This window comes from Anabrus simplex, chromosome 7 (assembly GCF_040414725.1).
Source record: "Anabrus simplex isolate iqAnaSimp1 chromosome 7, ASM4041472v1, whole genome shotgun sequence".
Taxonomy (NCBI): Eukaryota; Metazoa; Arthropoda; class Insecta; order Orthoptera; family Tettigoniidae; genus Anabrus; species Anabrus simplex.
The window spans coordinates 226,550,762-226,573,368 of record NC_090271.1 but is presented as its reverse complement, the minus strand read 5'-3'; the positions used below and the strand labels follow the sequence as shown (position 1 = coordinate 226,573,368).

General features: G+C 39.3%; 1 protein-coding gene across 2 annotated transcripts in view; it reads right to left on the bottom strand.

Annotated features, from left to right (window-relative positions):
- The window catches only part of IleRS (Isoleucyl-tRNA synthetase), a 270,753-nt gene extending 249,657 nt beyond the window's left edge, over positions 1-21,096 (bottom strand). Inside the window, exon 1 of one of the 2 annotated variants that reach the window (XM_067150874.2) lies at positions 20,970-21,096. Coding sequence is in view for 1 of the 2 variants with exons in the window: in XM_067150873.2 (XP_067006974.2) it covers positions 20,863-20,883 (21 nt within the window). In the remaining variant the exon portion in view is untranslated. Of the gene's footprint in view, positions 1-20,862 lie in introns of both variants that reach the window. The other variant, XM_067150873.2, reaches the window with a different exon arrangement.
- Positions 21,097-22,607: the final 1,511 nt, after the last annotated feature.

Sequence of the window (22,607 nt, the reverse complement as noted above, 5' to 3'; positions counted from 1 at the left end):
CACATAAAAGATGACCCTGAATGCAAGATGACCCCCACTTTTTCCTTCAAAAAAAGTCATTCAGGCTTACAAAGTGCTTTGTGAAATCATAATTTTATTTATAACAAATTTCAAATTTAATTTGAGAAAAAAAATAAACACACAAGGAGTCTTCCATGTAAATCCTACCTACTTCCTTAATAATTTTCATTAGAGGTATCTGATACTGCCTTTGAAAGTTCAGGGAATTCCTATTTATGAGCCCGCATTCGTATCGCATCTACTCCAATAAATATACCTTTGAGCTTTGATAATTAAAAATCAGCCTTGTCAATACTTAGTGTTGTTTAATTAATTATTTTGTATCACCTCATACATCGCACGTTTCGAGAACCTTACTGTCCTCTTCCTCAGCAGATTTTTCTCACTACCAATTATCTCTTGGATGCCTTTACTTATTACTACACATCGAACACCAAAGTTCTAAACATCTCTTAATAGAATTTTTTTTTTTTTAATAATTAGCTTTACGTCGCACCAACATGGTAACGAAGGTATAGGAAAGGCCTAGGAGTGGGAAGGAAGCGGCCGTGGCCTTAATTAAGGTACAGCCCCAGCATTTGCCTGGTGTGAAAATGGGAAACCACGGAAAAGCATCTTCAGGGCTGCCGAGAGTGGGATTCGAACCCACTATCTCCCGGATGTACCCCTCACCGCACAGCCAACTAACCGAGTTAATAGAAATCTAATGTGTGTCATAATTAAAATAAAATATATATTAAAAGCCATAAAAGAACACTAAAACTACACTATCCTATTTACAATTTTCTTGAAATGTCATCCTTGTCTATTACCTAAGAATACAACCAATTTATTAAAATTAGCATCTCATAAAATTTTTGCTAAAATCTTCCAATTTAGAGATCATGTCAGTTAAATTTTGCTGGTATTTCCATCTATCCTCAAAAACCACTAGAGTTGTAGCTCTTCACTCATTAAATAATAATAATAATAATAATAATAATAATAATAATAATAATAATAATAATAATAATAATAATAATAATAATAATAATAATAATAATAATAATAATAATAATAACAATAATAATAATAATAATAACAATAATAATAATAATAATAATAATAATAATAATAATAATAATAATAATAATAATAATGAAAAAATCAAAACACTATGGTTAAGTTAATAAATTCATATTGCATCTCATGTTATGGCATTCCGAACTTGCATTTTTCAAGCACAAATCACAATTTCATGTCTGACTTCTTTAAAGCGTCCTTGTTGCGTGTCACTGAATGCCTATCTTGTACAGTACACCTACCTTTGTCTTCACGTCAATGCTGAATAATGGCTTTAGATATCCCAAATTTTCTTGCGGCTGAGGAATTATTCTTCATTTCCACGTTGCTTAATACCCATTCACTTAAAATTGGCATCATAATACTGAAAAGAACCTGTTGAAAATTTGCCGGCTATACTTATTCCACGTGTCTACAATATGACGATCCATCGAAAGTATTCCTGTTGTCTATAAAACTCTTATTAAGCGTTAGGTGTAACCAGCTGCTGCTAGACGGAACGTCTCACTTGCCGGCTTCTGCCGGTTTCAGCGGCTAGCGATGTAGACCTACAGTATAATAAAGACGTGGACATTGATGTTCAATGAGTTTTGTGTGCCGTGAAATGGCCATTCCACCCATGCATTTTTCACGTCCATACCTTACAATTTCATCTTCAACTTCTGTAAAGCGTCCTTGTTGCAGGCCACTGAATGCATTTCTTGTACAGTGTGCAAAGCTATCTTTGGCTTTACGTTAACGCCGAACACTGGCTTTAGTTATGCCGTATTTTCAAGCAGTTCCACAATTATTCTTCATTCTCGCGTATTTAATAATTATTAACTTAAAATTTTCATCATAATATTGACGAGAACCAGTTGAAAATCTGCCAGTAATACCTGTTCCATATGTGTCTACAATAAGATTGTCCATCGTGAAAATATTTCTGCTGTCTATAAAACTGTTACTTTTACTAAGCGTCAGGTTCAGAAGACGCTTAACAACTCTGGCACTGAGTAAACGTGGCTATTCTAAGAATTCTACGGGTCGAATCCTTACTATTCCAATTCGAATGACATTTCCTGTGCAACTGGGGCTCAGAAGTATGGTCCATTATGGTTATGCTTGCAATTAGCCCAAGAGAGTTGATGCCATTCTGTGGATTTGAGAAACGTTTTTGTAGAGGCTAGTAGAATGTCATTCTGTCTTTAATATTACCCGAGAACCAGTGGCGTTACACAGAAGCACTGTACAATCGACTGCCGCGGCTAGCAATGTATAATAAAGATGCGGATGTTGAAGGTTGTGTTTTATGCGTGTGCGGGGGGTGAAGGGAACTAGCGTGGTTACCGTTGTAGCTGCCAATGGTGTTCATTAGTGTTACATCAAGAATGCAAGATAACTGGTGATTTTTCACATTAATTCTGAGAAAAAACTGTCGTCTTGGATTCAGAGAACATGGTAAGTGCCTGATAAAATCATAGGAGCATTGTGCAGTCTGCCCCAATTAGTGCCGCAAAGAAACTTCAAAATATTCAGCTTCTTAGCGAGTTTGGCTTTTAACTGATGCACATGTAGCTCCCATAATAATTTACTACCGAAAAGGAGCCCAAGAAATTGGTGTCAACTATAGGAAGAGTGACACCCCCTAAATAAAGATCAGGAGGGGGTGAAGAGTGCGCTTCCAGCAGAAGTGAACAACAGAGGTTTTTGCAGTTGAAAACCGAAGGCCATGTTCTAAGGTCCAATGTTCCGCTCCCCTAATAGTTTGCTGTAATTGTCACTCTGCGGCTGCCATGCCATACTTTGTGAGCTATAATGTAGAGCAAAATCGTCTACATATAGCAACGGCATTACTGCCAAACCAGCAGCAGCGACAATACCGTTTATGGTAATCGTGAACAGAGCGACACTGAGAACCGATCCATGTGGGACCTCATTTTCCTGAACATAGTATTGCAAATATGTCCTCCCTACCCGGACACGGAATAGATAGAGGGACATAAATTCGCAATAAAAACCGGCAAGTTATAGGACTAAAAAGTGATGCAAGTGTGTAATGGACTAGTATAACTTGGAAACAATTCTCTAAATCCATGGGTAAATAGTGAAAATATCGAGCTTGATTAGTAGGTAGTGTTATTATTATTATTATTATTATTATTATTATTATTACTTGTGAGGTGTGGCTATATATGCTGGTATTTCGATTTATGAACTTGTTTACATCTATTTTTTTTCATTTTTTTGCTAGTGACTTTACGTCACACCGGCACAGATAGGTCTTATGGCGATGATGGGATAGGAAAGGACTAGGAGTTGGAAGGAAGCAGCTCTGTGGCCTTAATTAAGGTACAGCCACAGCATTTGCCTGGTGTGAAAAATGGGAAACCACGGAAAAGCATCTTCAGGGCTGCCAACAGTGGGATTCGAACCCACTATCTCCCGGATGCAAGCTCACAGCCGCGCGTACCTAACCGCACGACCAACTCGCCCAGTCGTCTATTATTCTTCTTCTTCTTATTATTATTATTATTATTATTAATATTACGGTATCTACGTAGTTATGTACGACAGGTTGTCAGTACAGGCTTTATTTGGTATAAATTGTGGTCATATCATTATTTGTCTATTGTATGATCTGTCTTGTGTAACAGAACATGTGAGATTATGTCCCGATACTTCTGATGTATGTTTATTAACACATGTAAGAATATGTAATTAATTAATAGTATATAATTTATTATTACCTGTAAATATGATGTAATGTTGTGCAACACAGGGTAAGAGTCTAGAACAACACACCTTTGTCACTAGCGTTTTACAAAATGTTATATTCATTTGTATATAGGTTATTGGAGACTATAGAAGATACGCAAAAGCAAGTTGTGTTATACTTTTCTGGAAGCCAGGCAAGGTATATAAAGGATGGTCTTGGGTTGTTTAGTCGAGGTGTTAGTGAAAGTTGTTAGTCGAGTTACGTGAACTCATGTTGTGGTAATTCCGTTGAAGTGGTTGCGTTGGTACATGTGATCTTGTCAAGTGTTCCATGGTTGGTTGACTGCTAATGTAGCAATCAATTGAGTTCTAGATGGTGGTTCATTTGATGTGCAACTATTAACATTCATATAATTTGTAAATAAAACTGTGTACACAATGGTGACGATGGATAGGAAAGGCCTAGGAGTGGGAAGGAACTGGCCATGGCCTTAATTAAGGTACAGCCCCAGCATTTGCCTAGTGTGAAAATGGGAAACCACAGAAAACTATCTCCAGGGCTGCCAACAGTGGGATTCGAACCCACTATCTCCCGGATTCAAGCTCACAGCAGCACGCCCCTAACCACACGGCCAACTCGCTCGGTATATCATCATTTGAACTGTCGAGATATGTTTACATAAAATTATTCAATACGTTTAAGACAATAGTCTTCTCTCCACTTTTCAGAATGTCCCCTCGCTTATGCTTTACACCACCAGCCATCAAAGCAAACTCACTCAAGGTCATGCAATCGCGCATGGCTTTCCTCACGGCTAACAGCTACCGATATGAGATAAATAGGAATTTCTGCGAGCAGATATCAGATATTTCAGTTACTGACCAGATGGTTAGAACAATAATATAATTTTCAATTTAAAAAAGCTTTCGCATTCAATACGTTATACTTTTAAACTTCAAACTTTCAGAAACAACTCTTATTTTAAAATTTAGAAATGGACTATTTTCTGGGGAGACGAAGAAGGATAGAAGTGTGAAGCAGTCGAAGTCACATGGTTTTGTTTATGCTTACTTTATTCTCTAGTTGGAAAGAGTTTAGGGAAGCTGGATCCCATGCCTTCACGCTGTGCTTGTTCCCAGGGAGCTGCCCCCGAGGGAATCTAAAGTTAAAGACTCTAGTGGCAGACAACTTTGGGCAGGTTGTAGACATTTGACTCCAGCCATGCCCAAAAACATTCTCTCTGAATGCCACACACTGCGATCAGGGGCCTCTGTAGCCGAACCAAGCTGCCAGCAGGTATTGCCGGGGTCCGATGTTGGACGATCCCTAATACGGGCTGACTAATGCTGTGAGCACTAGGATTCCCTCAAACCACCCGCAATAGCATGTACCCCATAGCGTGTACAGAGTGATAAGTTTAAATTTTAAAAAATTAAAAAACAATAATAATATGTGCTTCTGGCATTCGGCTGTGCAGGTACCTACGTTGTCAGGCAGATACAACTGGTGGGTATATATTAACTTACTCACCATTTGTTAGTTATACTTTCTGTCGTTTGCATTCCCCTCCCAGGTAACATTTGGCAAGTTCAGATCACCCGCTACATAAACGTTCCTTCTGTGCCGGTCCCCACGTAACTGATTATCTTATCAAATAATTCTGCATGAGCATCAGCACCAGCCTTGCCAGATCTGTACACGCCAAAACCATCAAGTTGACTATTATCTTGAGAGATAAATCTTACACCTAGAATTTCATGTTTCTCATCTTGAACTTTTTTGTAGCTTACGAATTATTCTTTCACCAGTATGAACACTCCCTCTCCTATCGTTCCTAACCTGACTCTACGATAAGCACTACTCCAGTTCAGTGAGAAAATTTCCACATCCATAACATCACTTCTCAGCCATGATTCAATTCCTATTACTATATCTGTTAAATATATATATCAAATTACTTAATTCTATTCCTTCCTTTGCAATAATTTTGCAGTTTAACACTAACAATGTTATGTCATCTTTACTTGTCTTCAGTAATTGCAGTAAAGACATGAATGAAGGAGAGAACGTTTAAGTCACTAGTAAGACTGCAATTAGAGTATGGTCCCAATGTATTAATCAATTTGAGAACTGAGAACTGGAGGAGATCCAAGGAAAAGCAGCGTGATTTGTTTTTGTGATTTCTGACAAACGGGTAGTGTTACAAAAATGTTGCAAACCTTGGGCTGGAAAGACCTGGGAGCTAGAAGAAGAACTGTTCGATTAAGCAGTATGTACAATTTACGAACTGCAACGTATGTATTGATACAGTTAAAACTAAGAAACAATGTTAGGTTTCGGTGATGTGTATTGATTGGGTGGACCAAAACCTAACATTGTTTCCTAGTTTTAAGCAGTATGTTCCGAGATGTCAGTGAAGAGATGGTATAGACGAATAAGTTTAAATAGACTTTCTAAAAGTAGCTATGAAGATAAAAGTTGGTGAAGAGGACAAATTGGCACAAATATTAATTTACAAGGAGATTAATTAAGAATTGTGATAATTTACCAAGGGAAATGTTGGTAAAATTCCAACTTCTTTTAAATCATTTAATAAAAGACTTGGTAAACAACTGATAGGCAATCTACCACCTCGGTGACAGCCCTAAATGCAGATTAGTGGTAACTTATTTGATTTTAACCAAACTACTTGAAGAAAAGTCAGAACCTGTATCAGCCTTCTTATTTAAAATCAATTGAATGTATAACAGAGAGAGAGAGAGTGAGCATGCCCGCACACACATCAAGGCTATTTTCTTATCATACATAAAAATTCCTCATAAAAATGTAATTATGCTCTTATTTAATTTTAATTTCTGTACTCAATTTTACATTTCACTGCAGATTAAAAAACCACTATGATACACTTAATTAATGCTGATCAGTGGAGACTAATTATGACTGATTGAAATTCATACTAGAGGGCTGGACAGTAGGACTGAAGAGGTACATGTGTCAAGAACAGTATTTATATTTGAGTTTCAGAATTATGTAATTTATCTCAGCCATAACTAAAAGAAAATTTTAATGAGAGAAAATTTGCGAGTTTGTTGTGAATTATACCAATATAAATGCTCCGTTATTGGACATTATAAATTTTCCAGCTAACTCATTCCTGGTTGCCAGCGTTTCACCCCCGTGTGCTAGGCTGGGCTCATCAGTTGGTACCTAGCACACCTACCAAATTCCCTAATGGGAATCAACATCTATACCATCTGATGGCCAAGCAGGCATCAATTTTTGATAATGAGACAAAGTCTCTCATAGTGCACTGACACTGCCGGTGGCTACAATTAGCCTACGCAGTGACCTCCACGGTATGCACTAGCCAGCGTCTTGGTAGGTGTGCTAGGTACCAACTAATGAGCCCAGCCTAGCACATGGGGGCGAAATGCTGGCAACCAGGAATGAGTTAGCTGGAAAATTTATAATGTCCAATAACGGAGCATTTATATTGGTATTATAAATTTACTCATTCGGAACAAATATTTCAAATTCCCTATGGGAATCAACATCTATATCATTTGTTGTGAATGATCGTGCTAAAACAGCTACTATCAAGTGTACTCTAATGAGCATTTTTAACAGTTTAAATAGAGTTACTCCTCTCTACCAAGGATTCGCCTCATTAGTCTATCCGTGTCAATTTGCCTCACAAGGGTTGTTCAGAGGCTGCAGTTGCAGTCAACAACTATCTGCAGTTTTTTTTTTTTTTTTTTGCTAGTTGTTTTACGTCTTATGGCGACGATGGGACAGGGAAGGGCTAGGAGTAGGAAGGAAACGGCCGTGGCCTTAATTAAGGTACAGCCCCAGCATTTGTCTGGTGTGAAAATGGGAAACCACGGAAAACCATTTTCAGTGCTGCTGACAGTGGGGTTCGAACCTACTATCTCCCGAATACTGGACACTGGCCGCACTTAAGCGACTACAGTTATCGAGCTCGGTATCTGCAGTTTTAAGGATGGGGGAAATTTGAGCCCAGTGTTAACATGCTAAACAAATTTCTTGGTTACCAAAAGATGTCATGGTCTACCCAAACAGTAAGAAATAGGTTTTATCATTATGTTAACCTCTACTCTTGGTACTGTGGCAAGAGCCATCTCAAGTTTCGGTACATGATATTTTTTTAAATTTTTCTTTTGCTATTGGTTTTAAGTCACACCGACACAGATAGGTCTTATGGCGACAATGGGATAGGAAAGGGCTAGGAGTGGGAAGTGGCCGTGGCCTTAATTAAGGTGTGAAAATGGGAAACCGCAGAAAACCACCTTCAGGGCTGCCGACAGTGGGGCTCGAACCCACTATCTCTCAGATGCAAGCTCACATCTGTGCGCCCCTAACCGCATGGCCAACTCGCCCGGTCACATGATAAAATTAGAGCCCCTATTTTTTGGTATTAATGATATCTGCAAAGTTTTCGTGATCATTTCTCAGGTTGTATCATCATTTAGTTAGTCTAGATATCCAATAATTCCAAGTTTTGAAACCACAAATTGGATCATAAACAGGATTTGGACATTTCTGTAAATGAATAATGAAATATGCAACATAACTGCTGCAAAATTTGGATTTTCCCCAGTAAAACATTTTTTTTTTTTGATTTGGCAAATAGATGTGATGTGCTTCTGCAAAAGCAGATAGCCCCTCTCTTTTGAAGAGCCATGAGCAATTTGAATTTGATGATAAAATGTGAAGTGCAAGAATAAAAAATGTAAATTTTCAATAATATTCTATGTTCAGTTACTATAGAATACAACAAAATTTTACAATTACTAATTAACGCAACATGTTTTTATTACTAAATAACCACTGCTAAGCATGTTACTTTGGGGAATTTTACATCACCACAAAACAGGGGCTCCAGACATAACACAGGATGGAATGTTCACCACTGACACAAGGAATTATTTTCCAATGACTGTCACTGGTGTCATGTTCCTGTCAATCATTGGCCACCTATCTGGTGAGAATCCAGAGAGCCTGATACATTTCATACATAATGTACAAGTGAAGTGTCAGGGCAAGGTGGAATGTAAATATTTAAAGGTAGCACATGAAGTCAGGGTACACCTCTCCTGGTCAGTCTGGAAAATCTCAAGGCTCAATACCAAGACAATATCCTTCACTCCTTCGTGAAACCATATTGCCAACAAATCAGAGAATTCATCATCTCATACATGTCAAAGTGCTGATCTACAATCCAGGCATCATCAGTTTCTATTATCACAATGGCAATATTCCTCATTGTTCTCCAGAAATCAATTAAAACAAAAAGAGGGTGTGACAGACAAGTGGCTTCTCACCAAGGCGGCCATGGTTCAAATTCTGGCCAATGCATATGGGATCTTTTAAATGAAAAGTCACATCCCTGAGGTTCAAATTTCACAAAAAATTGGAGATACTATGGCTAGGATCACAATATCGTTCATCACATTAAATTACAAGCTTGACTGCTTGAAAACAGACAAAATGATAGAAAGTATGTCAAAAAAAAAAAGATACATGACTGCAAGGCAATGAGTTATCAGGTAAACAATAAAGTTGGCTTGCATAATATAAACTGGAAACATATATTTAAATCTTAAACAGACAATTTGTTTTGCCGTTGAGCAATAGGTACTGCAGATAAGGTGGTACTTCTGTATAAAGTTCAGGTGTTGTAATCATAGAAAAATAGTTTTACAATATCTGAAGTAGCAGAGAGGAAAGATCCTTCCTTGGTGCAAGGCACCAACTCACCCACCCAAAGAAGTTATATTGAAGAACTAAAACTGAGACAGCCTCACTCAAACTATAGAATGCCACCATTTTCTTTGTTTCTACTGGCCAACTGTGATTGACTGTGAAGAAGGCAATGTTCATATTGTCTCCGATAGAGCTCTCATGATGTGTTGTCACGGGGTTACAACATTCAGTGAAAATAAGGAAAGAGCAGCATTTCAACCTGCGTAAGTTGATCATTAAAGCATGCATCAATTAACCTTACTTTTCTGTCACATTTTAGCTGGACTGCAGGAGATGCTAGAGGTCTGTTGGCCGCTTTGCAGCCCTAACCCAGGGGCTTATGACGCCAGACCCTCTTTGCTTGGTCCAAGCCCCAATGGTCTTGCCACAAGCCAAACCTAACCAATCCAGCCCAATGGTCTTGTCACTAACCAGACCTATCCTTTCCAGACCAATATTTTGTAGCTGTAACCCACGTATAATGCTGACATTGGTAAGCCTGTGAACTCGCAGCTGTTGCCATACTGAATCTATAACCTATACTTCCTGAACCGAGTAACGTCAGTAATATTACTGTGTAGTTACCCTGTCAATACTGTGATCATCAACCAACGGCAGAAATTGTTATGCACATTGGTGCCAGACATCTTGTATCCTTTCTCCCCAAACTGCTTCCATGTAAATATATATTATATGCTTGTAAATTCCTAAATTTTCTAATAGAGTAGCGTCAGTGATTCATGTCAGACCACCACTGCTGGACATTGTTAAAATGCCCTGTGGTCTTATGCACTGGTGCCGACTACTTATATCTTTTACCTTAAAATGCCCCCGTGTAAATATGTTAATATAATCCTTTTTAACTCCATATTATTAATGAACATTATTTTTCTCATTGAAATTTTAGTAACATTTTCCTAACATTTTTGATAGTGTAACATCAATATTTCATTCGGACCACTGCTGCTGGATACTGTTAAATACCCTGTGGTCTTACCTATTGGTGCCAGTCACTTAGCTTTCCCTTAGACTGCCCCCGTGTAAATATGTTAACCTTTGTAAAAAACATACCCTAACATTTTGACGCTGTTATCCTTCACAACTGGTATTTACAGCCAACGGCTGATATGTTGATATCCATAATATCACTGAACATTGTTTTTCTCATTGACTATCCCTACTGTAATATATCAATATTATTTCTTAGTAATTACAATTTAATTACAAATCAGGTACCTGATTCATGCCTTAAGGTAGTACTGTCACTGATGATGCCTTCAATGAAAGGCAAAACATGTCTCATATGGAAATAAAGATAAATTCCTAATTGTTTAAAATTTTAATGTATTGAATAGGTGATATTATAAACTAATTAGCATCCTATATATAGTATCTTCAATACGAATCCATAATGATATTTATCACTTAGAATTTGAGAAGCTTGTAGTGTACATACTGTGACCACGATTCAATCTGGGTGCCAGCAACTATCAGTTACTATCCTGAAAGAGTTTTTCAATTTTTTCTCCAGTCATTTGTGATAGCTACTGAGTGTAAATAGTGTTAAACAGTGTAGTGTAATTTTGTATAATGTGGTGACAAAATTGTGATGAATTAACTCTTGGATTACTCGCTGCCCTCTACAATGGCAAGTTATAGGCCTACGTGGTGAGTACATTTTTTCTATTTTATTTCCGGAAAATGTCATATTTGAGAGAATGTGTTTATTATTTGGAATATTTGATAACGTTTCATTTGTGTGTTATGCAAATAAACGATCAAATAGTATAAGCTACACAAATAATACACTGACATAACAGGCTTCAATGCTGACCTTCAGCGACTTAATGCTTACTCCTTGAAAAATTCCCTCCTTCTTAACCCCTCCAAGACACAAGCAATCATTATTGGCTCTCAAAAACTGTTGCCCACACTAAGATACGAAACTATTCCTCCAGTTATACAGAATGGTAGAGTTATTTCATTCAGCCAAACTGTGAGAAATCTTGGAGTGACAATGAACTAAACTTTAAATTGGTCTGAATATATTAAGAATGTGTGTAAAATAAAATAAATTTCGATACTTCATTCAGTAAAAAAAAAACAGCGATATTTTACCTTGAAATGTGAGAGTCAAACTCATATAAATGCTAGTGTTTCCCGTCCTCGACTACTGTGACGTCATTCTGGTAGACGCAACAAAAGAGCAGACTTCAAAACTTAAGTGAGCGCTTAATTGTTGCCTTAGATTTATATACAGTCTGAGTTATGATACACATGTCACCCCATACTATCATACTATTTCATGGCTGAAACCTGACAAATGACAAACGTATCACATACTGATACAGATATACAGACTGCTCTCTGAAGACAGACCACTATACATTTCATCCCCGTTTAAGTATTTGTCCTCCTTTCACAGCAGTAATACCCGCTCTGGTTCCTCCCTTTCTATTCCTGTTCACCGATCCTCTATGTACAACAATTCCTTTGTTGTGGCGGGTTCTAGACTTTGGAATTCCCTGCCTGTCAGTGTCAGAAATTCCACCTCATTACTTAAATTTAAGACTGCTTGCCGAGATTACCTGCTGAATGCAGCTGACTAACTTGTAATGTAATGTATTGTGTATGTAATGTATTTTTGTGTAGGTTAATATTTACTATATAATATTATGTACTCAAACTCTGCTCTCAATGATGTATCACTACAGTGGTTAAGTGTAAGAGGGGGCCAAGAGCCCTAACTTTGCCACCAACAAAGGCATTAATAAATAAATAAATAAATAAATAAATATGAAATGGCACATATGCAATTTTTGAAGTGACACTGGATAAATTGAAAAATAGTTTTACTTGTAAATAATAATGCAATTTACATTGCAACGTATAATTTTATGCAAAGTTTAACACAATATAATATTTAAGCGGGTGTAGGTTGGCAAAAACTATTTGTTTTTTAAAGAAAAGTTTTACTGAAAATTCCCCACTATGCAGGAATTTCTCATTTATGACCTCCCCACTTAACGGGTTGAACACCATAACAGTCAAGACACAAGGCTCACAATAATAATGTACATCTCTCCAGATATGGCAACGGAAGATGTAATAGACACTCTTCTACGGACAATAAGACATGCAGCAAATCAAAAGAATGTAATATTAGCTGGAGACATCAACTGCAGGACTGACAAGACAAGTACAAAGACTGATCTGGTTTTGGAAACTCTAGAGGAAGAAGGATTCATGCTAGTTGACGAAAAAACTTTTAAAACCTATTTCACGCATAACGGGGCAAGCATCATAGATCAAGTGTTTTACAGCGGAAAGGCGATACGCACATTAAAACAATAGGGCCTGTGGGCCTCAGGAGCTTCTACCATTCGAAAACACATCCTTATGTACGAGAGCGAATCAAAAAGTAAGTTATACTTCCAAGTTATGTCCATTTATAAAACCACCTACACATAGGCAACACAGCTATGACAACTTACGTTCACTTTCCCACATAGTCCCCAAGAGACTGTAAACATTTCTCGAACGGTCAACCAACTTTTCAGTTCCAGATGTGTAGAAATCACCTCCAGCGCTATGTAACCACCTGGAGAGCTGCTTTCACCTCCTCATCGTTTCAGAATCATCGTCCACCAAGATCCTTTTTCAGCTTACCGAACATATGATAATCGCATGGTGCTAAGTCTGGACTGTATGGAAAATGTTGCCATACCCCCCCCCCACTTGAATCGCTGGAGTAGTTCAGACGTTTGGTGGACCGTGCGAGGTATGCATTATCGTTCAAAAAAATCACACTGGCGCTCAATTTTCCCTGCAGCTTTTCTTTAATTGCCTTACGCAACTGGTTCAACGTTTGACAATACGAAGCCAAGTTGACTGTCGTGCCTTTCGGCATAAATTCTACGTGCACCACAACCTCCATGTCAAAGAACACTGTCCCCACTACCTTTCCTGCTGAAGGTGGGACCTTGGCCTTCTTTTGTGGTGGTGATGTGTTCACCCATTCCATCGATGTTCTCTTTGTTTCGGGGGTGAAGTGGTGGATCAACATTTCATCACCTGTGATTATTCGCCGCAGAAACTTGTTGCCCTTCACAGAATACCGTTGCAAAAATGCCAGTGACGATTGGAAACGTCCCTTGTGAGCATTGGTGAGCAGATCTTTGACACAGTTTACGAAATCCAAAGTGGTGGTAAACAATGGAGAATACACTGCCATAAAAAATGTTCAGCATGCTGGCAATTTCCTGCAGGGTTATGTGCCGATTCTCTCTAATAATCCCATCCACATGGTCAAGATTTGAAATGGAACTGGACGTTGTGGACCTGCCTTCGAGGTATTCATCCGCGAGATCCGTGAGTCCGGCATCAAATTGCTTACACCACTTTACAATACCTGGGCGAGAAATTGCACGCTCACCATATACAGTAGTGATTTCACAATGAATGTCCGTGCAATTGAAATCTGATCATTGCACGCACCTCCAATTTGGAGTGAACATCCAGTTGGCGCACCATTGAGCCTAGCCCACTCTGAACACACAATACAACGGTATACCACACCAACCTTCCTATCGGACGTGTCAGCAGTTACTGTAACTTGCTCCACATTGGCCACAGTCATGACACACAGCGTGCTCTCGCAATAAGCTAGTGTAACGTACTTTTTGATTTGCCCTCGTACACAGGGATACTGAGACAGGCAACGCGTACCCAGCGGCATTCAAACAATTCGGCAAACGTTTGATCTCCCTAGCCACTCTCTTGCCTAGCAGGGGGTGATTTATGATGGCAGTGGGCTTTAAAATGGAAATTTGCATTCCCCTTCAGAAATCCTCACAGCTCTGTTGCCAATGCACCTCTTGTTAAATAGACATCAGTCTCTCTTTTCAGCTCAGACAATTCACACTTGGTTTGTTCGCTGTTTGAAAGTTTTGGATTATTTCTTTGCTTCGTTAATTAATATTCGTGAAGTGTGTTGTTTTTCACTTCGCTTCATGCAGTAATGTGGAGGCCGTGGGAATCACACCTGGAAATTATCGCATCAGAAAATCCTGAATTAAATCTGCCAGTGCAGGCAAACGATTCTCAACTGAGCACCAGTAACAGTGATATTCGACCGAGTAGTACTGGTTCCGTGTCCGCGAGTGATACTCAGCCGGGTAGCAGTGGTTCCGCGCCCGCGAGTGATATTCAGCTGAGCAGCAGTGGTTCCGTGTCTGCGAGTGATACTCAGCCGAGTAGCAGTGGTTCCGTGCCCACAATTGATATTCAGCCGAGCAGCAGTGGTTCCGCGCCCACGAGTGATACTCAGCCGGGTAGTAGTCGTTCCGCGGAGAAAAGAAAGGCGACTACAACTTTAAGTAAGCAAAGTCAATGGCTGGTATGTAACACATCCGAATACGTTATGAAGAACAACGTTCGCAAGGGTTATATTTCTGAGACAGCTAAAATGTTGAAACTTAACAGGAAAACTGTAAGTAAAATAGTAAAGAGGGGACCTACAACTCCGAAAAGGTGTGGTAATAATAGGGTTATCTTTAATAAAATTGATGATTTTTGCTGTAACTTGGTGAGACGCGAGGTATATGCATTCTTTACTGAAGGTAAGTCACCAACCGTACAGGAACTGTTAAAACATTTGAAAAATGTGTGTGGCTTTCCTTATGAAAAAACTACTCTACGACAGCTGTTGAAAAAACTTGGGTTTTGTTTCCGTATTCTGAAGAAAAACAGATTGTAATGGAATCTGCTAGAATAGTAGCTTGGCGATATAAATTCATAGACCGTCTCCGGAAGTTGCATTCCGAGGGATGCAGAGTTGTCTATCTAGATGAAACTTGGTACGATACTCATGACATTGTGAAGAACGGGTGGGATGATGGAACTTGTAATTGCATACTGAAAGCACCAACATCACGAGGCAAGCGTATCATGGTATCGAATGCTGGAGGCAGTAAGGGCTGGGTTGAGAAATTGCCTTTATTTATCGGCTAAAAACATCGGAGACTGCAAAGCTGATAGCCATGACGAAATGACAGCTCAAGTTTTCGAAAACTGGTTTAGGTCTCATCTTCTAGAGAACCTACCACGTGACCGAAAATGTGTAATCGTGATGGACAACGCAAGCTATCATTCGCGGCAGCTGATTAGGTTTCCTTCCATGAACACTAATATTAAGGACATTATTAAGTTTATGGAGTACAATAACATTCCCGTGCCAAAACCTGTACCCATCAAGGCAGTTATGTTGCAGGAAATCAAATCAACCACTATCAGTAAAAGTACGCTGTAGAGGAGATCGCACCCTCATGTGGACACGAAGTTTTGTGACTCCCTCCATATCACTGTATTTTAAACCGCACAGAAATGATCTGGTCTCAGCTGAAGGCGTATGTTAGGAAAAATAATGTTACGCCAACTTTCAGTGCTAGTGTGTGTCAACTTGTACATGAAGGAGCTGGAACGATCGGTCCTGAGAGGTGGTCTGCTTGTGTTCGAAGCACCATTAAGATAGAAGAGAAGTACATGAAACACGACACGGATAGCAACAAAGATAGATTTGTAATTCACCTAGCAGACAATGACGAGGACGACGAATAGAGGTAAGGTAGATACTGTGTTTGTTTTAAAAGTAGCTAAGTTTGCTGGCAATTTTTTGTCCGAACTACATACTCCCATATTTATTATTATTATTATTATTATTATTATTATTATTATTATTATTATTATTATTATTATTATTATTATTATTATTATTATTTCTTAATCTGCTTAAACTCCAGGATTGGTTTTCCCTTTGACTCAGCAAGGGATCCTACCTCTACCGCCTCAAGGGCAGTGTCCTGGAGCGTGAGACATTGGGTCGGGGGATACAACCGGAGAGAATGACCAGTACCTCGCCCAGGTAGCCTCACCTGCTATGCTGAACAGTGGCCTTGGTGGGGGATGGGAAGATTGGAAAGGATAGGCAAGGAAGAGGGAAAGAAGCGGCCGTGGCCTTAAGTTAGGTACCATCCCGGCATCTGCCTGGAGGAGAAGAGGGAAAACATGGAAAACCACTTCCAGGATGGCTGAAGTGGGAATCGAACCCACCTCTACTCAGTTGACCTCCCGAGGCTGAGTGGACCCCGTTTCAACCCTCGTACCACTTTTCAAATTTTGTGGCAGAGCCGCGAATCGAACCCGGGCCTCCGGGGGTGGCAGCTAATCACACTAACCACTACACCACAGAGGCGGACAATTATTATTATTATTATTATTATTATTATTATTATCATCCCAATCCCTAGTTCATGATTTTACTTTTCCTTTGTCGGGCAAGTTGGCCGTGCGGTTAGTGGCGCGCAACTGTGAGCTTGCATCGTGGAGATAATGGGTTCAAGCCCCACTGTCGGCAGCTTTGAAGATGGTTCTCCGTGGTTTCCCATTTTCACACCAGGCAAATGCTGGGGAAGTACCTTCATTAAGACCACGGGCACTTCCTTCCCACTCCTAGGCCTTTCCTAGCCTATCGTTGCCATAACAGCTATCTGTGTTGGTGCGACATAAAACAAATTGTAAAAAATTGTGGTACTTTTCCTTTCTTTACTGAAAGCGAGACACTGATATTAGCAGCATCAAATTAATATTTTAATAGGCCTACTTTGGTATCAATTTAAGTTTAGTCTTTGTCGAGTTTATTTGCCAATTCCTTCTTCCTGTTTTTTCTTTCTTTCTTTCTTTCTTCTAACATCTGCAACCACCGCACGGGTTAAGCACGAAACCAATTATTCTGCGATATTGGTTTGTGCTGTGATTCATGATCAAGTTTTTATAGCCTATTTATATTTTGACTTTAGAATAAATTAAATGTTAACATGTTTAAATAATCGACGCAAAATATGACAACCTTGCTTTTGACAGCGCTCACTTGCCTTTTAAACGACACGCGCCCCTTGTGTCCAGAGGAAAGGAACCGACTGACAACCCTCATTATCACTAGGGTGGTCGGACTGACAACCCTCATTATTACCAGGGTGGGCCAAGTTTTGAGATCAGAAGATACCGCAAGGGTATGCGTTGAGCGTCAGGACTATACAAATAGCACCACTGGCAGCATTAGTAAAACCGTCTCCAGAGCTACGTCCTTCCAGAAATTTAGACCTGACAAAATTGCAGGACCCAACAAGTATTGAAGAAGCAAAAGCCCTCATCAATCAGGATCAATTACATGATGCCATTCAGTGTATCAGCCGGTTGACCAGCAAAACATTCATCTCCAGAAGAAAGAGACATGCACAAAAATGGTTTAGTACAGAGTTCTTCATTACTCGGAAAGTAAAACTGCATGCATTGCATAGAGCAAAGTGCACAAATGACAGAAAAGACATGGAAGACTAAAAGAGCTGAGCACACTGAAGCTGAAGCTAGGGAAACAATACAAGTAGCGAGAACAGAGCCCTTCTTAGCTCTAATAAAGAGAGAAGCTCCCAAGGTGAGACAGATACCGATGGAGACATAGGTGAATCATTTCTCCAGCATCCTCAACAAGAATGGAACACAAACAGACCACGCAGTCACGGCTCTACAAATAACATTACCACAGTATCCACCCAAATTACCGCAATGGGAATACAAATCAATATCACGGCTGCTAAGAAAGGTAAAGCAGCACAGCCTGACAAGATATTCATGCAACACACAAAAGAGACGTAAGATCTACTTTTCCCAATACAGGCAGATCTGTTTAATAAGTGTTTGATGTCTGGCTCCCTGGCTAAATGGTTAGCGCGCTGGCCTTTGGTCACAGGGGTTCCGGGTTCGATTCCCGGCAGGGTCGGGAATTTTGACCATCATTGTTTAATTTTTCTGGAACGGGGGCTGGGTGTATTTGTTGTCTTCATCCTCATCACGATGCGCAGGTCGCCTACGGGAGTCAAATCAAAAGACCTGCACCTGGCGAGCCAAACCCGTCCTAGGATCTCCCGGCACTAAAAGCCATATGCCATTTCATTTCATTTCATTTCATTTCATTTCAGTGTTTGATAACAGACACCATTTCCGTCAGTTGGAGAACAGCCCAAATGACAATACTGTATAAAAGGACGGAAGATCCCAATTCTTCTAGAATCTACAATATTGAAGCTTTTCTCTAAAATTTTAACTAAAAGACTAGCGAAGCAGATGGACATGTTCATACCGGAGTGCCAATTCGGCTTTTGAGAGGGAAGAAGCACTCTACAAGCAATGACTTTACTGCAAGTAGAAGTGGAACAGGCCTTGAGGCACCATAAAGGGAAATATCATGTGGTCTTCACAGACTATAGAAAAGCTTTTAACTGGAATATCCTCATACACAAACTAAAAGGGGTGCTGGGAGACTCTCACCCACTGGTGAGAATAGCTGAGATAATTCTAGCATACAACCACATAGTTATAAACAACGGCGTTGTCCTGTCAGAAAAGGTTAGACAGACAAATGGCATACTATTTATCATCTTAACAGCTGACATTATGAACATTTCGAGACTACCCCACAGTGAAACTAACCATGTAGGCTATGCAGATGACATGGCACTAGGATCACACTGCAAAGACAACCTGCAATCTGCACTTCAAAAGCTTGAATTAAAGGCTGGCGAAAACTGCTTAGAGATTAATAAAGTTTTTTAGAAAAGGAGATAAACTAGCGTTTGATAACTATCTAATCCTGCAATGAGATATGATAGTGACCATGAATAAATTCCAGTATTTAGAAGTGTATCTACAAATGACTGTCTTCCTACAGAATACACATTCAAAAGAGAGCATCAGCAGCTACGAAAGCCATACATAGAATAAAAAAATATCACCAAACTTTCTTTGCCTACCTCAGTGACATTATTTAAGGCAGTCATAATACCAAGAGTCTCATATGGAATAGAATTAATATGGAAGAATCCAACGAACAGCAACCCCACACAATTAGAAAGTGTGAAACCAAGATACCTGAAGAGAGCTCTAGGAGTTGGGATACATGCACCCTCAAGGATTGTATACGAATTACCAAGGGAAAGCTTCTTCACAGAAGACTTGAGACTAAAATTCATGCTGCCATCTACCGGTCCTTACCAAGCCCATCTCGAATTGCAGTTGAGGAAGAGGAATGATATTGATTCCAATGTTAATGGCATGAGTGCTATGATAGATTGGCAATGGACAGAGACTGGGCAGGACCAGACACACATAGTAATTAGACTTGCAATTCATGGTTTTCATTACCAAAGCTGCTGAACAAAAAAGGTTTCACCAACCTAATGAAGACTGTATACATTCACTGTGAAACAGTAAGTGTGATCACTATCACTTAATAAGTTAACGTGTGTAAAAAAGAACAAAAACCATCAAAGACTATAGTGAAAACTAAATTACATCGTATGACTCAGTTTTATATTTTATGTAGGTTAAGTAATGCTCTTTCGAGTGCCTCTTATTATTAATAATAATAATAATAATAATAATAATAATAATAATAATAATAATAATAATAATGAAATAGTGCTACTCTCCAGCTGAGTACGCATGTCCATTGTGGTATAAATCCAGATAAGCCAAAATTGTGGATGTGACACACAAGACATGCTAAATTATCACTGGCTGTCTATGACTCCATTGTCCTGCCGGTAGTGACAGAATGATAGGACACATCTTAAGATACTCGGGATTTGATCACTTAGTTTTTGAGGGACATGTGGGTGGTAAAAACGGTAGGGGTAGACCAAGGTATGAATATGACAAACAGATTAGTGTACTGTAGATGTAGTACTTAGCCTACATAGAAATGAAAAGGTTAGCCCATGGAGAGCTGGAGCAAACCAAACAACAACATTAGTGTATGTCACATAGAGTGGGCCTTAAAGTAACAGAGGTTTCAAAACGTAAATGACGTAATTGAACAACAACGCTGATACCTTAATAAGCACTGCCCTGATCTGTAGGTCTACCCATATTCTTTTTGGGTCTACCCACTGCTATATATAACCAAATAGAGACTAACGTAATTCAGAACGTGAAAAAATCATATTGAAAATTGCATTACACTCTAGTACGAGTGCTCACTTAATCATCTTAATCATCTAAAGGTCTATAATACTGAAGAAAAATCTCTCGTGAGATTCAAAACAAAATTAAAGAAGCTATTTGGAATACGGCTATACAAGGCAGATAGGTTATTGACATGATCAAACATCATATAAGTTCTTTCCAAAATTATGAAAACCCACTTATCATCAAAAAGTGTTCGTATTAACAAGAGTAATAGAGTAATTATCAAAGTCACGTACAAAACCAGAAGAACCTAACATATTCCACAGCCGAATGTTTCACTGAAATGAATAAAAGATTAAGTCATACTCGTAACACATGTTTGGATTGCTGCTATCCTTCTTACCACAGTAATGTCACAGGAAATTTAAAAAGTTTCCACCCGTCAAGTACATCGAAAAATACGAAGTAGCTAAATTTTGGTACAATCAGCGTTAAAAAGTCACGATCGGAACCACATGGCAATGTTTCAGGGATGCCAAAAATAAAGGACCAAAGCGCAGGGTTCCCAACTGCTGAGATGGTCATGATCGTACTCGTACAATAACCCCAAAAAAAGATCGTATTTTTTTAAACCACTACTAAAACAGTCACTATAAGTCTCCTTAGAGAAGCAATAACTCACTGACCTAGGAGATGGCTAGTTCGATTCTTGGTTAATAGAGACTTCCGAAAGTTCAAGTGCCGGGCTGAGTGGCTCAGACGGTTGAGACGCTGGCCTTCTGACCCCAATTTGTCAGGTTCGATCCTGGCTCAGTCCGGTGGTATTTGAAGGTGCTTAAATACGTCAGCCTCGTGTCGGTAGATTTACTGGCACGTAAAAGAACTCCTGCGGGACTAAATTCCGGCACCTCGGCGTCTCCAAAAACCGTAAAATAGTAGTTAGTTAGACGTAAAGCAAATAACATTATTATTATTATAAAGTTCAAGTACCTATGATTTGGGCTGCGCGTTCCGGGGATTGCCTATAGCACGATAGCTAGGTGTCCCACCCCCGCAACTCTACAAATAACCGGTTAGGATAGAAAATAAATATGCCATAGTGCCAATATATAAAATGCAGTATCAAGGATATCGGTATGAAAATAAATTTTATTTAGGCCTGCTTAAGAATTGGGTAATTTATAAAAGTCAATGAAGTGCATTTCTGTAGGCCTACTCACAGCTCAATCAATCAATCAATCAATCAATCAATCAATCAATCAATCAATCAATCAATCAATCAATCAATCAATCAATCAATCAAGCAATCACTACTGATCTGCATTTAGGGCAGTCACCCACATGACAGATTCCCTATCTGTTGTTTTCTTAGCCTGTTCTTAAATGATTTCAAAGAAATTGGAAATTTATTGAACATCTCCCTTAGTAACTTATTCCAATCCCTAACTCCCCTTCCTACAAGCGAACATTTGCCCCAATTTCTCCTCTTGAATTCCAACTTTATCTTCCTACTACCCGATGTACCTGTGCTTCGCTACAGAATTCTCGTAGCACTGGTTGCAAGGGAGCAGCGTGTCGGCTGTGGTTCAAATCCCAGTCACTCCGTGTGAGATTTGTGCTGGACAAAGTGAAGGTGAGACAGGTTTTTCTCAGGTACTCCAGTTTTCCCTGTCATCTTTCATTCCACCAACACTCTCCACTATCATTTCATTTCATCTGTCATTCATTAATCATTGCCCCACAGGAGTGCGACAGTCTTCGGCAGCCGTCACAATTCCTATCCTCACCGCAAGATGGGGGCTTCATTCATTCCATCCCTGACCCAGTCACTGTCTGGAAAGCAGGTTGTAGGTTTCCCTTCGTACAGAATTCTTGTAAGTAGTGTACACGTTGTAAGTTTCCATTAAATTCCATAGCTCTTAACATTAACCCAGAAACGTGATGGGGAATCACTATATGTCTTTTCTCATGTGAAGACAGTTGCCACTATCAGTCACAATCAAGTTGGGGAGTTTTCATTATGACGGTAGGCCCACTTGTC